The sequence below is a fragment of the Neodiprion lecontei genome, chromosome 3 (assembly GCF_021901455.1).
Source record: "Neodiprion lecontei isolate iyNeoLeco1 chromosome 3, iyNeoLeco1.1, whole genome shotgun sequence".
NCBI classification, from domain to species: Eukaryota; Metazoa; Arthropoda; class Insecta; order Hymenoptera; family Diprionidae; genus Neodiprion; species Neodiprion lecontei.
The window spans coordinates 4,988,090-5,005,585 of NC_060262.1; the positions used below are offsets into that span (position 1 = coordinate 4,988,090).

A 17,496-nucleotide genomic window follows, 5' to 3' on the forward strand; every position below is an offset into this window, starting at 1 on the left:
CACTGTTAGGTACGAATTTTGGAAGTCTGACCTTGATTTTGTTATTGGTGATCCAATAGAAATCTGCGTATGAAAAAAAAACAAAAAAAATTTTCACCCATTTCGGATTTCCCGAAACAAAAAGAGTGGGGAAAAAGTAAAAATACTATGCAATAGGTTTCTCATACGTAAGTCATTTTTCAAGCACAGTTACACAGAAGTATGTATAAGATTTTTTTGAAAATTTTCCGCACTGCTTCGATTCCGTTTTTTTTTTTCCTTCTTCATATTTTGAAATTGAAGCTTTTTTCGCTAAGGAAACGTGTAAATAGAAAATGAGGTTGAACGTAGAAGAATGAGGGTGAAAACGAGAAAGAAATAAAAAAAATCCTTACTCGTTGGATCCACGTATGGGAAATAAAAAAGGAAACAAAATGAAAACGTTGAGTAAATAAAAGAGGGGTAGAAGGAGATTAATAAAAAGAAGAAAGAGCAAATCCTCCCTCCTCCTCCTCCTCTTCTACCCCCCCCCCCCCCCCCTTAACCTGATAATACTCCTCCGGGCTGTTTACAATTTTATAATTAACTCAGTGGATATTTCATTCATATTTTAAATTTCACCGGAGGATCTCTCTGCTCGTTTTTTTTTTTTTTTTTTTCTCTTGTACGGTTTAGGTGTCTTATTTCCTTAATTTTACCCCCTGCGGGTTATAAAAATAATTATTCAAACACACGTTCCCACCCGTTGAGTTGTCCGTTACTTATTTTTCACTCACTCTTTTCACCCATTTTTTCCGTGGATTTGTTTCGTTTCACTTCAGTCGTCAGTTTCTCTTTTACATTCCACTCTTCGCCGTCTTAGTACCCGTCTTTGACTTTTGTCATCCAGTTGAATTGAGACGTACGTGAAAGAAGATAAAAAAAAAATCAAATCCAAAAGAATCATTTACAAAAATTTTTTCACCCAGTGAAATCTACACACCTTCGAAGAAAATGAGAAAAGAAGAAAAGGGTGAAAAGGGGTAAAAGGTGAGAAGAGCCTGAAGAGAAGAGGAACGAAAAGTCAGCGTGATTTTTTGCGCACGATGATCGTTTTTGAGGATAAATCGTCGCGTTTATCATTGAATGCCGGAGGGTGAGAAATGAATCTTCAAGGATCCTGGGAGTCTGTCGGCGAATGTTCATCCCTTAGGCAGTGCCGTAACCTAAAACCGAATGGAACAAGACGCGGTTGATAGTCGCCGATTTGATGCACCGTTAGCGGTCAACAAGGTATTCCGATCAAATGGGCCGTCCTCAACAGAGGGGCAATTCGACGGGTAACTGCCCGGAAAATTGCGTCATCACTGTCGCAGGATACTCCGGAGGGAATCCTTGCTCCGATCCTTTCAACCCACTGTGTTCGACGCCCCCTTCGCTAAACACGCCTGACCACAGCTGTCCGTAACTGCAATTACTCAAGACCACGGAAGAAAAAAAAAAAAAAAACACAACAACCTCTGGAATTCACAAAACGCAGATTTCATGGCTCCGCCATTTTTTTCTTTTTTTTTTTAACATTTTTTTTTCTTCACTGGCGAAGGGAAAAAATGATTCTGTTGGTTGGGAAGTTCTGGTGGCAATACGGGGATGACGAAACTTTGTTTTTTTTTTTTTGTTCGTTTCGAGCGATTTTACAACTTTTTTCTGACCTCTTGAATGTCGTTTTACGAATTCATGCACTGAGAAAAATTTCATTTGTTATAGTAACTAGAAAGATTGAGTAAAACAGGTATCGTTGAAAAGACTGTTTGAATATTGTTGGAATTACGGAAAAACGAGGAACGCCTAACCATTTTGCGCTATCGTCGATTCTTTTTTAATTTATTGCAATTTATTGTAATTGCAACGCAAAATCAGTTTCCGAGGTTTACTCTACTTTTTTTTAGTTAAACAAGGCTTTAACGTTAATTTATTCTTGCACGAGCATTAAATTTTTGCAACAGTTGCAAGAAAATATAGCAACAGCGATCGTGATGAGAAAGAATAGTAACGGGTACTAGACTTTCCGGTAACGGCTGTAAAACTAATTTTCATTTTCTACCTAGCAGTATATTTTTCGATTGCGATAAAAAATGATATTAGTTAAGGACTGAGCGGTAACCGGAACTAAAAATTTGTCTCAGTGTGTATTCACGATTTTATGACTTTCCGATTTTAAAGAAATAAAATTTCGCGTGCAATTTGCGATCTTGTGATTTATAGACTCTTCGAATTCAATGATTCGACAACTTTACGGTTTTTGGTATCGTGAGTTCGCAGTTTTGTGATATTTACAAGTGAGTACGTGAAATTTAAGTGTACTCTGATTTTGGCAGTTTGCAAAGTTTCGAACTTACGAGTTTCTAATCCACCGACTACGCAACTTCGCAGCCTTGAAACTTTGCCAGTTTTTTACATCGTCAACCTCGCAAGTTTCCAATTTTACGATATTGCGATTTTAAAATGATTTTATGCTTTTGATACTTCAGATCTCACACCAACTCCATCAAGTCTGCGATTTCGCGTATTTTCAAATCTGCAAGTCGTAAAGTTTTGCACAAAGTTGCAAGCTCGTTGCAAATCCGGTTATTTCTCTGCTGATTTTTCAGTCTTCCGACCTGACAAACTCGTCAATTTCCCATTTTTCTGCTCTACAGTTTTACCCGATCACTCAAGAAATAAATTATTCATCTTCCCACTTCAAAATCGCATTTGAATAACCACAAGCACGTACTTCTGTGTATATCATCGATTGGCGAGCCACCCCGTAGCAAATAAAATTTGGCGATCTACCTGCTACCCTAAATAAATTTTTCCCGACATTATTAGAATGTAAATTTCTCTCAGAAATAACCTACGACCTTTTATTCGTTTCTGGCACAATGCTATCTCGATTTAAGGTCAGATATATAGATTTCTTGTACAAGTTTACACTCCAACAGGCTTTCCCAGTTTTCGGGTCAGACGGAATTTAAACTCTCCGCAGGATCCCGTCAGCCATTCCATTAGGCAAAACATCCCTGATTGATTGTTTTCAGGGGGACAAACCGTCTGTCACATACGAAACTCCATCAATTATGCGATGCGATGCATTGTTATTATTGTCAAAATATTAAAAGAAATTTTTAATTGATTGTAGATTGAGAATAACTTGACAAACTCAATTACGTATTTCATAAATTCGCATAAAATCTTCTGCACTGATAGAAATTTTTATATCCGGTTACCGCTCAGTCCTTAACTATTTTCATTTTTTACCACAATCAAAAAATATACTGCTAGGTACGAAAATGAAAATTAGTTTTCTATCCGTTACCGGAAAGTCTAGTATCCGTTGCTATTCTTTCTCATTACGATCGCTGTTGCTAGATTTTCTTGCAACTGTTGCGAAAATTATTGCTCGTGCAAGAAGAAATTGACGTTGAAGCCTTGTTTAACTAAAAAAAAGTAGAGTAAGCCTCGGAAACTGATTTTGCGTTACAATTACAATAAATTGCAACAAATTAAAAAAGGATCGACGATAGTGAAAAATGGTTAGGCGTACCTCGTTTTTCGTAATTCCAACAATATTTAAACAGTTTTTTTTAACAATACCTATTTTATGGAATTTTTCTAGTTACTATAACGAATGAAATTTTTCTCAGTGTAACTGCTGAAGAGGAACAACTTTTTTTTTTTCAAAAAAAAAAAAACGTCACCAACGTTATCGTTGTTGCATAAGTCGTCAACTTTTTCCAAAGAACAAAATATTTACCATCAAACATTCGATCTTAAAAAAAATATAATATATATATATATATATATATATATATATATATATATTATATAATTATATATATATAATATATATATATATATCCGGTTTAAAAATCAAAAATCGAATAAACAAGTAAAATAAACAAATTTGGGGGAGAGAAAAAAAATATATGACGTATATCTATGTCTTATAATAATATCGACTCGCGTCAACTATGCTCTAAATACAGCAGTGCAGATATTGTTAAAAATTTTTATACCTTATCGCGATATTCTCGTATCACCTGCAGCTATATCACAGGTATATAAACCGATGTTATACATCGCAAATATTCCATCTCTCAACATTTATGGATAGGTATACATATAACACATGGAGGTGAAACGGTCGAAATTAAAATCAAACTGTATCTCACGTATAACAACTTCGATATGTATTGTCCGTGTGTCATCGAATTAAAATAGAGGGAAAAAAAGAGACAAGGAAATAAAATTCATATCGCTTGAGGCAGAAAGAGCAAAAAATTTTCATCGAGTTTAGATTTTTTTTTCACCTGTTAATTTAACATTTTTTTCGATGAGCCATGTTCAAAACCACAGATATCCGAAACTTTTTACGAATTTCAATTTTATCCCGTCAACCTTGCTTCGAATACACAGAATATACAAAAATATTTCCAATCATTCTATTTCGTCATTGAAATTAAATTCGAAGCATAATAGAAATATAAAAAAACAAAATCTCCGGAAATTTTTCATCATTTTATTCTATAATCGATATATTTTTCGATCTAATATTTGTATGAGAAATAAAAAAAAATTTCTCGGTTGATCAGAAATTCAACCTACACAGTTCGTCATACTTTCAATTGTATCCGCATAATTATAGAGTATAATTAATTTGTCTACGTGCGTCGGTGTTTATTGTCAGTAACGCAAATTTCGCCGTGTGTTCTCTAATCTATAAACCGAATACCTCGAGGCCATTGTGCAGAGTACGCGTACCTATGCATGTAAAATCGGCGTACATGGAACACGTTAACAACGTTCAATGCATGCGGGCTGATTGCGATGAAACCGACGTACAACTCGAGAGCCTATCGCAAGCTTCAACATTGCCAGATATATCCGACTCGATGCGTTTCCATCGAAGATTGCAAACATTTACCCATATATGTAACAGGCTTAGCTAAATGTACGAGACATTCCTCAACGCGTTGCATAATATAAAAAAACGATAAGATTATACTTGTGAATTTTATTGCTCCCCAGTTATAATAATATATTTCCTAACGGGTGTTTTTTTTTTTATTTTTTTTTTCCATTCAACATATATTTATTTCATCGATAATTTAGTTTCTTTTTTTTTTTTTCAAAGATCCGTACAGTTATTCAGACATTGGACGAGAGATTCTCGGCTTATCTGAATATTTTGCAGTTTTCCTTCTTTCTTTCTTTCTTTCTTTTTGAAACAAGATTTTTCCCTTCGTCGATATCGCGCGATATTTTGTCGAGTTTTTTTTTCACGTTTAATATCGTTTTGAATAAAAAAGAAAAAAGTAAAAAAAAAAATATATATAAACAAATGTAGTATGGGATTTTATTTTGTCTCTACCGATTTGATCAACGGTTGAACGTCAATGTTACGTACAACACAGATTGATTGGTTAAACATCGTGATAATTTTTGCAGCCGTTGATTGGGAACGTGAACGATACGAGTTATACATCCAACAATAAGACAGTAGGATTAATTGCCGATATTATTATTCGGTAAACAAGCGCTCGCCGATATCTCCGAGAAACTCGTATCGATAAGCACATTTATATATACATATGTATACATACATATATATTTGTGTGTGTGTGTATATTTATACGTATACACGAACCAATACAGGCCTTAAAGTGATTCTCTATTTCTAGTTTGAGCTGAGAGAGAGTCACGTTATATTTCAACATTTGATCCGTACACCTCATGACCACTCAAACGTCTCAATCGATTCTCTTTGATTAATATTATCATCCGTATTAATCAAGTCGGTATTACACATGTATACAACATGTACCTGAGGATATAATATGTTTGGATCAAATGTTAAGATATATAACGCGACTCCCTCGATTTATTGTTTAAGCTACAAACATTTTCGATTCGTAGATTTCCTGTAATGCTTAGAAAAAAAAAAAAAAAATAAAAGTTTAAACAAATACCCTGAAAATTTGACCAAGTTTGAATTATTTATTCCCTCACTCGTGAGTCAAAAACGACGAAATTTTTCATACATCTAACTTTCCTCGGTTCTAGATTACGGGAACGATATTCCAGTCGCGGAATCGACATCGTCGATAGAAATATCACCGAACAAATTTTGTGATAATGTAGTAAAAAAAAAAAAAAATCGACAGAGACGCTGTTGGGAGTAATTTTATATTTTACGATGCTTGGATGTATAAATCGTCAGGCTACGCGGTTAGGTGAGGCGGCGGGCAGCCGATCGCGTGTCCAAGGGCCTGATTGACTATCAGTAAATCTTGTAATTAGACTCTTGAAACGGTTGTTCGTTGCCTCCGATAACGTCAAGAATCACACGCGGTGTCGGAGATTATCGCGAGGCTGGCTCACGTCTCTTTATTCGACGTGGGATCTTTGTCTTGCAGCGAAAACAGTGTCAATTTTATATGAAATAAAAAAATCATGAACACGAATAGACGGTTTCAAAAAAACAACAAGTCGAGTACCTATTTGATTTTATCGTTTCTTTTGAGTATCTCGTGCGTGTTAAAAGTCCGAATAAAAAATTACGCTTCGATGAGGGTAAAAAAAAAAAAAAAAAAAAAAAAAAAAAAACAATAATTGGCAACATCGTCCATTTCGCAATTTTTTTTCAGTCGTTACATAATACACCATATACGTGGATCAGGTTCTATTTCTTTGCTCGTTATGTTGTTGAGATGAAAAATCGCGAAGGTGGGTATATAGAAAATTTAAACGATACGCGAGAATTTTCCGCGAGACCAAATATTTCTAAGGGTGAATAAGGAAGGAGATAAAAATGAAAATGGAGGGAGGGGGGGGGGGGGGGGGAAGGGGAGGAAAAAACACGTAAGCACCGAGACAAGGAAGGAAAATTTGGCGAAGCGAACGACGGATCTTATAGCTTCGTTGCTAGATTTATTTCATGGAGGAAACACCTTGCAACCTCCGGCCAATTTCGTTGCCAATCCTTTTACCTTTGCGAGAGGAGTAAGGGAGAAAGAGAGAGAGAGAGAGAGAGAGAGAGAGAGACAGCAGGGTGAGGAGAGGGTTTCTCCCTATGGAGAGGAGCTGCGGCCTGTAAATCCATCCTCTGTAAACACGTTTCATACACACTTTCCTCGGTTATATTCGCGTCTCGCGGGGTATTAAGTGTGAGGTTCTTGTATAACCCGAGTTAGAGGTTAGACTGTCTGAATTCAATACGATGTTGATGAAATATTGTAGAGATAGTAATTGAAACGATACTCGAGTAAAATTATAGTTGAAATTTCAAGTTACAAATGCACTCGCGAAACAATGAAATCGTTACAGAATTTGAAAGGTACAGATTTTTTATATGAGAAAGAGAAAAGATTTACAATTTCAATTGCTCTCACCAAAAAAAAAAAAGTTTGACACTTTTTGCACGAAAGAGAGTAACAAAGTTTTTCTGTTTTACCGTTACAAGTAAGACTAAATTTACTGAATTTTCAGCGTACGCCTTTGAAACGAAATCCAGAAAACATTGTTATTCTCTAAAACTCTGTGTGGAAAGATTTACCGAACTGTCAATTTTACAATTTCGAAATAGTATCAAAAAAAGGTCATGAATTTCATCCAAACAAAAAAAAAAAAACAAAGATAAGTCCTTTTCGTATTTCTCTGTACTTTTTTGTGCACGTCAACCGTAATGAAAAAATTTCGAAACATAAGTTTTGAAAATACGTTTCTAAAATTTTCAGAACACTGCCATCAACAGTTTTGTATAAAATTTATCACTGTATCAAATTGAATTTCATTTTCGCACTTTAATGAAGAAAAGGTCGTTCATTCGATGTGTTTTAAAACATGCGTGATCAATTGACGATGGTTAGTAAACCGTAAAGAGTTTCAAAAAACAAATTAACGGAAACCTGATCAGTTCACATCACAGATTAATTTACTTTTAATTCTGATGTTTATGGAGAAAAAAAAAACCCAAAAAAAAACCCGAGTTTCCACGTCAAAAGATTTGGATTTTGTTTCCCTAAGCCTACCCGGCTCGCGAGATTGATCGATGAAGACCCGATGCTTTGAGAAGTCAGATATTCAGTATTTTATCGAGAGTATTAACATCGGAAATCCAATCGGGCAATAAAATTCTGGTTTTACAGTAGCGGGGGCACGAGGGGAAGGCCGAGAAGAGCAATAAACCGGCGACAAACAGCCGGCTCTTAAGTACCCATACGGGAATGTATGTCTCTATCTTGTATCGAGAGCATATTGCCGTCATCCACCCTTCCAGACCCGCTCAACAAGGCGTTACGATAGCCTGAGGATTTGACGTTTTTAGATTTCGATCAAATATTTGACAACGTCATAATACCCAGGCAATCGGATACGCGTGACAATGCAAATGGCATATAAAGAGGAGAGCCGGCGACGATCCCGCGACACATCAATAGTGAGAGACCTGCATTCCATTCGTCCATGGATATTCGCTCTGCAGCCAATCAACGATTGTGATCCGTTCGATATTTAATCTTCTCGGCTGCGGTTCGCCGGTCGGGAAATTTGCACGAAGTAAAAATGTAAAGTTAATTATTTCTCCGTTTTTTTTTTTTATTTTCATGGTTTTCAAAGTGAAGCGAATGTTTTTTTTTTTTTATTTCACTTTCTTTATTTACTTTTACTTGCTTGAAACGGGAAAGATTTGCAACTCGTGAGCAATTTTTTTTTTTTTTTCTTTTCCCCCTACTTTCAACGTTGATTTTTCTTGTTCCTTACCTTCTACCCCCCTCGAATAGAAACCTTGTTTCAGTTCTATTTCCTATAAATTTTATTTCAAACTCTGTACTCTCGACCGTGTGGTGAACTTAAAAGCAAAATTCTTACAAAAGTTTTGAAACCTGGTTGAAAAAGTGAAATTGAAATTTATCCAATCGAAATATTCTGATAAATGATACTTAGGAAGAGTTCCCTCGTTAATAAATCTAAGATTTTCATGAATCAGTGCTCGTTTTGTCTGCGAATGGATGTTTGACAACGTTGACATGTTTTCTAATCAAGTATAAATTCGTTGAATAATATAAAACTTTTGTGATCAACCGAAGAGGTGTAGAACAATATTTATCTCGGGTTATTACTAGAGTACTTATTTAATGACGGAATGAGCAGTAATTTATGAAAAATGTGTACAAGCTGTAAGTTTATTGGCATTGAATAACAGATGCAATGACGCGATTGAATAATTTTATATTTTATTTATCTTTTTTTTTTGGAAACTTAATTTCATATTCCTCTTGATAAGGATTTGTTTAGATTGAACTTGCCTAATTCCAGTCGCATCTTGGTTCACAAATTCCGGATAGTTCAAATATTTTTTATCTCCGATCCTGTATCCATCAACTAATGCGCGAATCGTTTACACGTCAACAGCTGTAAGTTGGATAAAATAAAAAGAAAAGGAGAATGCGGATGGGAATAATCGTCCTTGGGCTGATAGCCCTCCTTGGCTGTAGTTCGGTGAATGGTGATACGGAATGGTGGCAGACTATGTCTCTGTATCAAATATACCCGAGGAGTTGGAAAGACAGTGACGGCGATGGGATTGGAGACCTCCAAGGTGAGGATGAGCAAGATTGAAACTTACCGCCTTCACATTTTCGTTTCCAAGAAATTTCCGTTTCATATTCTCGCGGCACCTTAAGCTGACGTGAAAAAAAAATTCATCAGCGTTAACGTACCACCTAGTCTAGTCTCTTCGTCTTACCCTTTTCAATTATCTCCGTCACTCTAGTTCTTGTTGCGCAATGTTCGTCGTGGAATCAACGTTTCGCGCTCGTTTATTAATTTAGCAATGGACAAACACGATTCATCGTTATGGCGCTGCACAACGGATGTACGTAATTTGGAGTTGAATTACGGAACATAACCTTGACGGCTGGTGCTCGGATGTGTATTATTACGGATGATGTAAAGAAAAGGTTATATTGAATAAAGATTCACTCTCATATTTACTTCTTCACACCTACGCCGATCGGTTCACGGACTCGACGCACGCGATATACTTCTTAGAATGGTTTTACACATACACACGTACGCAAGTAAACTGCTTCCGTATTCTGCTTGGCTTAAACTTAACTTATATACCACCAGCCAAATTGCGAATAAAATTCGCATAAAGTACCCACCCGGTCTACAACGAAGAATGATTACACCTGCGCGGCCGAGATTTCAAATCGAGGGAATACCTGAATTATGGATCAGGCAAGCGTCGCTTCAAGCCTCAAAACCAGCCGTGGGAAGTTTAAAATTCTCTCAAACAGTAAACTTGAAATTGGACGATTCGCTATTTTTTCTAGTCAGAAAAAAATGATTTTCACGTTCTCCAGGTACCCGATTAAGAGTGTAAAATTTTTAACGCAAAACATGACTGTTTTTATTACTAGGAAGTATTTTTTTCACAATTTATAGTAATAGACTCAATTCGGCGAAAGAGTAGAAACTTGGGACAAACTTAATGTGCTGATGATGATCTTGTTTTTTTTTTTTAAGGAATTGAGAGCAAGCTAGAACACCTGGTCGATGCAGGAGTTGACGCGTTTTGGATTTCGCCAATTTACCCGAGTCCAATGGCGGACTTTGGATACGACATTTCAGACTTCATGGACATAGATCCAATATTCGGAACCTTGGATGACTTCGACAATCTCGTAGCGACGGCAAAGTCGCTTGGACTGAAGGTCGTTATGGATTTCGTGCCAAATCATTCATCGGACGAACACGAATGGTTCATAAACAGTATGGCGAGCGTAGATCCGTACACCGACTACTACATATGGAAGAATGGAACAGTTTTGGAGAATGGAACCATCACGCCCCCCAACAACTGGGTAAGTCAAGTTCACCATAAAGCTATTTGATGCTCATTCCCGTACCCCCGATGACCGTACTCTATGTTCAGGTCAGTGTGTTCGGTGGTTCAGCATGGACTTGGAACAACCAACGTCAAGCCTACTATCTCCATCAGTTTGCCGAAGAGCAGCCTGACCTTAATTACTGGAATGAAGAGGTGGTCGCGGCGATGAAGGTAGCCGAGATAACCTTGCTCAGCGAGTGACCAACTCCGCTGGGTTCGATGTTCATGGTTCTTGGTTTGCAGGAAGTTCTGGTCTTCTGGTTGGACAGGGGTGTCGATGGTTTCCGAGTCGACGCCATTCCTCATCTCTTCGAGGATTCAACATTCCCCGACGAACCGCTTACCGGCGACACCGATGACCCGACTGACTATGGCTACGTCGAACATGACTACACGAAGCATTTGCAAGAGACTTACGACATGGTGCAGCAATGGCGCGAGGTCTTGGATAACTACACTGAGAACTCGGACGGTGTACCGAGGATAATGATGGCCGAAGCCTACGCCAACACCTCGATGACAATGAAGTACTACGACTACGGAGCACATTTCCCTTTCAACTTCAACCTCATCAGCAACGTGGACGGCTCCTCAACCGCCGCGGAAATCAAAGAGTCCGCCCTCGACGAGTGGCTGAATAACGTACCCGATAACGCAACGTCAAACTGGGTGGTTAGTATGAGAATTCAATCTAAGCAGATGGTGGAATTTTCCGAATTCGATTGATAAAAATTTGAGAACAAGCAGTTTGGCGGTTCTTGTTTAATCCATGTATCGATAATTTTTTTTTCAGATAGGAAATCACGACAAAAGCCGTGTTGCCACCAGATACTCTCCGGAGCAGGTGGATGCGCTGAACATTATAAATTTGCTTCTACCCGGAGTATCGGTAACCTATTATGGGGAAGAAATCGGTATGGAAGACCAGTGGATATCGTATGAAGACACGGTGGATCCACAGGGATGTAACCAGGACGAGGACACGTACGAATCGTACTCGCGAGATCCTGCGAGAACCCCGATGCAATGGGATGCGACGACTTCAGCTGGTAAGAAATACATCGGAGTTGTTTGACAGCTTATATCGACGGAAATCGTTCCTCCTTATCGCCAAGGTAAACTGTTCGACCTTCATTCCTTCACAGGATTCTCTACCAACGAGTCAACCTGGCTACCGGTAAACACAAATTACCTCACCTTGAATCTCGCCGCTCAAGTCGCAGCCGACACGTCCCACTACAAGGTCTACCAAGCTCTTACAGCCCTTAGGAAGGAGGCGGTCATACAAGAAGGATCCGTCAACGTTCAGCTGATAAACAACAATGTCTTTGCTTTCATGAGGTTAGAACGAACCGTAAAATAAAATTTTTTTTCATCGCCTGGTCAGAGTACCAGAGTACCAGAGTCACAGAGCTTGAGGATCGATCTAGTCATTTTTAATTCTTCTTGATCGGTGTAAAACGACTCGAATTTTTATTTTAGGGAGCACAGTGGATCTGTTCCGGTGATGGTCGTGGCAAACATGGCGAACAACTCGGAGACCGTCAGTCTAGAAGTGTTCGACAACGCAGCTGACACCCTTTTGGTGTCGATAGCCAGCGTTGACTCCAGTCTAACTGAAGGGTAAGCGATTGAATGCTTCTGATCACTGGTTATGATCATCGTAAGCATAAATTTTATTGTTTGAATTGGCTAACGTGACTATCTTCCTCGACGTATCATTGGCAGGAGTGAAGTGTCCAAAACGAGCCTTGAAATCTCCGCCTTGTCTGCGCTCGTTTTGCGAAGTGGTGCCGAAGCTTTGATCTCCAGTGGAATCATCATCCTGTTCGTGACGGCCCTGGCTTACTTCCATCACTGATGATTTCGTTCTCTGATTAGAGAGTTGATTCGACATAGTTCAGTTTTTATCATACATCTTAGCTATCGCGTTCACGTCATATCAAAGGGATTTCAGCCGGCACTTGTGCGTGGTTTGGAGAGTTACAGTGATTATCATGTTACATGTACTGATATCAATTCAAAAATATCTTTAGCCGTTACCAAAATATTTTTTACCGATGGAGGTAGGTTCGTTAATTTTCTATCGTCTATTTTCAATCACTATGATTCAATCATTTGGAATGCTGGAGCAAACTCGCGTCAGTCAGTTGAGTCGGTATTAAAGATTTAAAAAATCATGTCAATTCGACTGTAACACAGTTATTGATAAACAATCAATTCACACGTGTACATAAAACCATGTTTACGATGTAAGTTGTAATTTTTAGCAACACGTCCGGGTTATTTTCCGGTATGGTCGTCAGATTAGGAATAACGCTTCATCTTCGTATTGTTTGTTTCTCCTTTTTTAAACATATTTAAATAAAGTCACTAGTTTTCTTGTAGATGGGCCTGTTAATTGCATGCTGACAATCACTTCTATCCTCTCCACAATAATTCATAATCATATTTACTTGTTATCCTGCAGTTATTAATCATTGTCGAATCAACTACATATACAAAATAATGATTCGGACGATTCCCGTCGCTTGCAGTGACACACTGATGATGATTTTTATGGTAATTTGAAAAATGACAGGCGTTTCCTGCATGGATTACATAACGGTCAGGTACAGCGTGTATCAATCAGTGGAATCGCGTTGAAAATTATCTGCCTCTTAAATAGTCCTGCACATACATACATATAGCTTGCACATGCTACCGGGGATTATCCAGCCGGAAGATAATTGAAACGGTCAACGTACATTTGGTGTATCGAGTCTGATAAACGTACCAACCGATATGCATATATAGAGGTGATCCGACGATCTTACCGCACAATGTGTAAGACCTAGTCCCTTCGACGGACTCGGTCGACGGTTTAACGTGGTTTCCTTTTTCGTTTTTTGGATACGCAGCGATACTGAGAAACTCACAAAAGGTACCAACCGTAGTTTCATCTGGTAATTAGGGATGGTGTTTTAATTCTACATCCCATAAATGAAGTTAAATCGAGGTACACATGCTTTAGGGGGGTTCTGAATTTGAACAGACTTTGATATTTTGGGCAATGAAAATTAATCGACATTTATAGAGAAAGTCTTTTACACGGCATGTAGTAAGGTGATTATCACCTTTGCCTTTAAATTGTAAACAATTGTGAAGGGAAGTGCATTTACCTGAATTCCTATTCTTTTCGACAATTAATGACGTTAATGCCTTTTCACTAATTAGGAAAAATGAGGGGTGTGCTTGCTTTTGCACTGCTTGCTCTAACGGGCTTGAGCTCCGTTAATGCGGATTTAGACTGGTGGCAAACGATGTCGGTGTATCAAATTTATCCAAGAAGTTGGAAAGACAGTGACGGTGATGGTATAGGGGATCTTCCAGGTAAATATAAAGAATATTAAAAAGATTCTCCCGCATTCGGATCGTTTGAGGAAAATGCTTTTGGACATCTATGCAAATGGAATGTTGATTGGATTTGGTGATCGTAAAATCTCTTTAGTCTATTGATATTAAAACATGACATAATTTGGTGCAAAATAAGCACTGGTACTAGGAATTTTTCTCCCAATCAAACACAACAAGTAAGGATATTTAGTGCAAACGCATTTTCGTTCAAATATTTTTCACCCACTGTGTAGGAATCGAGAGTAAACTTCAGCATCTCGTCGACTCTGGTATCGACGCGTTTTGGACATCACCAATATATGAGAGTCCAATGGCAGATTTTGGTTACGATATTGCAAATTACACGAATATTGATTCGATATTTGGCACCCTGGAAGACTTTGACGATTTGGTAGCGACGGCGAAATCTCTCGGACTAAAAGTGATCATGGATTTAGTACCGAATCATTCGTCGGATGAACATCAATGGTTCACTAACAGTTTAGCGAGTATCGACCCCTACACGGATTACTATATATGGAAAAATGGTACCGAATTGGAAAACGGAACCATCGTTCCCCCCAACAATTGGGTAAGCGGTCCTCGAGGATTCGATTTGCTTTCATTATTATGTTAGTGAAATGAGTAAGCGAGTACTTCAATTATACAAAAATGCATTCGTTCACTGTTCAGGTGAGTGTATTTGGTGGTTACGCCTGGAGTTGGAGATCAGAAAGGCAGGCTTACTATCTGCATCAGTTCGCTGAGGAGCAGCCTGACTTAAATTACAGAAACGAGTATGTTGTTCAGGAAATGAAGGTGAGTGGAAACAAGATATTGACTGGTGCATTAAGATCTGGTGAAACGGGCTTTGATATGAACGGTAACGTAAATTATTAGGATATCATCGAATTCTGGTTGGACAGGGGTGTCGATGGATTCCGAGTAGACGCTATTCCATATCTTTACGAAGATGAAAGTTTTCCGGATGAACCTCTCTCTGGAACAACTGACTCTCCGACGAACTACAGTTACACACTCCATTATTATACGCAAGATCAAGCGGAAACTTACGAAATGGTTGCTCAGTGGCGACAATTATTGGACGACTATTCTTTCAAGACCGACAATATTACGCGAGTACTAATGATGGAAGCTTACACGAACACGTCGCAGACCATGAAATTCTACGATTACGGAGCAAACTTTCCTTTCAATTTCGGGTTTATTAGCAATGTCGACGGCTCATCGACCCCGACGGAGATCAAAGAATTAGCCATCGACGAATGGCTTGACAATGTGCCCGATAATGGAACGTCAAACTGGGTGGTCAGTATATAATTTCAATTTACTCATATATAACATTGAAGATTCATCTCAGTCAAATCGATATTTTTCCATGTTAATTGACCGCGTTTTAGAACTACAGCAAAGCGTTGATTAATACGCCTCTGATTACAGATAGGAAATCACGACCAGAGTCGAGTGGCCAGTAGATACAGTCCGGAGCAAGTCGACGCGATGAACATGATCAACCTTCTCCTTCCCGGGGTCTCTGTCACTTATTACGGCGAGGAAATCGGTATGGAGGATCAATGGATATCTTGGGAAGATACTCAGGATCCGCAAGGTTGTGGTGCTGATGAAGACACGTATGAAGACTACACGCGAGATCCTAACAGAACACCGATGCAATGGGACGCAACGACTTCGGCTGGTAGGAATCGTTCTGAGAATAGCTAAACGTCAGACGCCTATTAAACTCACCAAACGACATTGTCAATGATTTCACGTTACCTCCTTCACAGGATTCTCCACCAGCAATTCAACTTGGTTACCAGTGAACAGCAACTACCTGACTCTGAATCTCGCCGCTCAAATCGACGCTGATGTCTCCCATTACAAGGTGTTCCAAGAACTGACAACCCTGAGAAAAGAGGCAGTCATACAAGAAGGGACTGTCAACGTCCAGTTGTTAAACGATAACGTCATGGCTTTCTCAAGGTTAGTATTACGTCAATTGTCTTTCAAATTGTTATTTCCCTTTGTCTTCGCTTCTAAGTATCGAAGTCACTATTGACAAATCATTCGACCACGCTACGAATAGACCCGACCGAAGCTTGTACATAAGGTGGAAAGATCGGTGGAAATAATAAATAATTCTCACTTATCAAGCCCGATGTATTAGATGCTTTAAATATTTGTAGGGAGCTGGAGTCATCTTCTGATAGCATAATGATCGTCGTGACCAACTTCGCCAATCATACGGAGATGATCAGCCTTGAAGCATTCGAAAACGCGCCCGACACTCTTGTTGTATCCATCGCCAGCATTGACTCAGACTTGACGGCAGGGTGAGCAATTGGATATTCCTGTTGTAACCACTCAGGTTTATGGTGTACACTACGAAAATGTATTTCTTTGAACACGGTTTCCCTAAACCCATTTATGACTTTTGTACTGGGCAATGTTCACAGGACCACAGTTTCCAAATCAAGCTTGGAAATTTCTGCCTTGGCTGGACTTGTTCTTCGTGCCAGTACTGCGAGCGGTGCCAGTGCGGTGGTTTCCAGTGGAGTTATCACACTTTTCATGGCAGTCTTAGCCAACCTCCGTTACTGAAATTTTCGTATTCTGTGTACTGAATAAACAGTGATTGAGTTTATTTCAACATATGTCAGTTACCTGGCGCCACAATGAACAGATCTAAGAGCTGCTTGAATAATTTGAGGAGTTGCTGATTTGAATCGTATGATCTTTCATTTGGGTGAATATTGAATAGCGTTGTCTATGGACCCAGAATTCAAGTCAAATTTCATGAAATATTTTCTGGAAAGCGATCATCGGTTGACTTGACTCCTTCTATTTGCACGTGTACATAAATCCATGTTTATGAAACCATGTTATGCATATAATGTCAACCAACACATTTAGATTATTATTTCGGAGCGTGGCTCTTTAGCTTTAATTTGAATAAATTTATTTGCCTTATTTCAGGATACTTATTAAGCAAACACCAAATAAAATTATACAGGTATTTGCCCTGTAATTTTCAACAATAAGCTCATGCCAGTAAAATATGCAAAATTTCAAATATTCAAGGCTAAAAGCTTCCTGTCTTTAAAAATTACGTTCTACAATTGTAATATGAGTAATTCAATTCGAGCACAAGTTTTATATTCATTATCGAAAATTATCTTGCAATAAAAAATGCAAATCAAATAATA

General features: G+C 38.4%; 2 protein-coding genes across 14 annotated transcripts in view; one reads left to right on the forward strand and one right to left on the reverse strand.

Annotated features, from left to right (window-relative positions):
* The window catches only part of LOC107224614 (calcium/calmodulin-dependent 3',5'-cyclic nucleotide phosphodiesterase 1), a 172,830-nt gene that overhangs the window by 34,804 nt on the left and 120,530 nt on the right, over positions 1–17,496 (reverse strand). The window lies entirely within an intron of this gene.
* On the forward strand, positions 8,411–17,260 carry LOC107224616 (alpha-glucosidase). Of its 4 annotated transcripts, none has more exons than XM_046733486.1 (9): positions 8,411–8,556; positions 9,412–9,598; positions 10,531–10,868; positions 10,940–11,065; positions 11,138–11,566; positions 15,731–15,986; positions 16,078–16,273; positions 16,477–16,623; positions 16,747–17,260. In XM_046733486.1, the coding sequence occupies exons 2-9, from the start codon at positions 9,445–9,447 to the stop codon at positions 16,889–16,891; spliced, it is 1,791 nt and encodes a 596-aa protein (XP_046589442.1). In that variant the 5' UTR covers positions 8,411–8,556; positions 9,412–9,444; the 3' UTR covers positions 16,892–17,260. The 4 variants fall into 4 exon arrangements, with proteins under 4 accessions (XP_046589442.1, XP_046589441.1, XP_015520230.2 ...); XM_046733485.1 differs by having other exon boundaries at positions 8,414–8,564; XM_015664744.2 differs by lacking the exons at positions 15,731–15,986; positions 16,078–16,273; positions 16,477–16,623; positions 16,747–17,260 and adding exons at positions 11,688–11,943; positions 12,040–12,235; positions 12,377–12,517; positions 12,623–13,818 and having other exon boundaries at positions 8,415–8,564.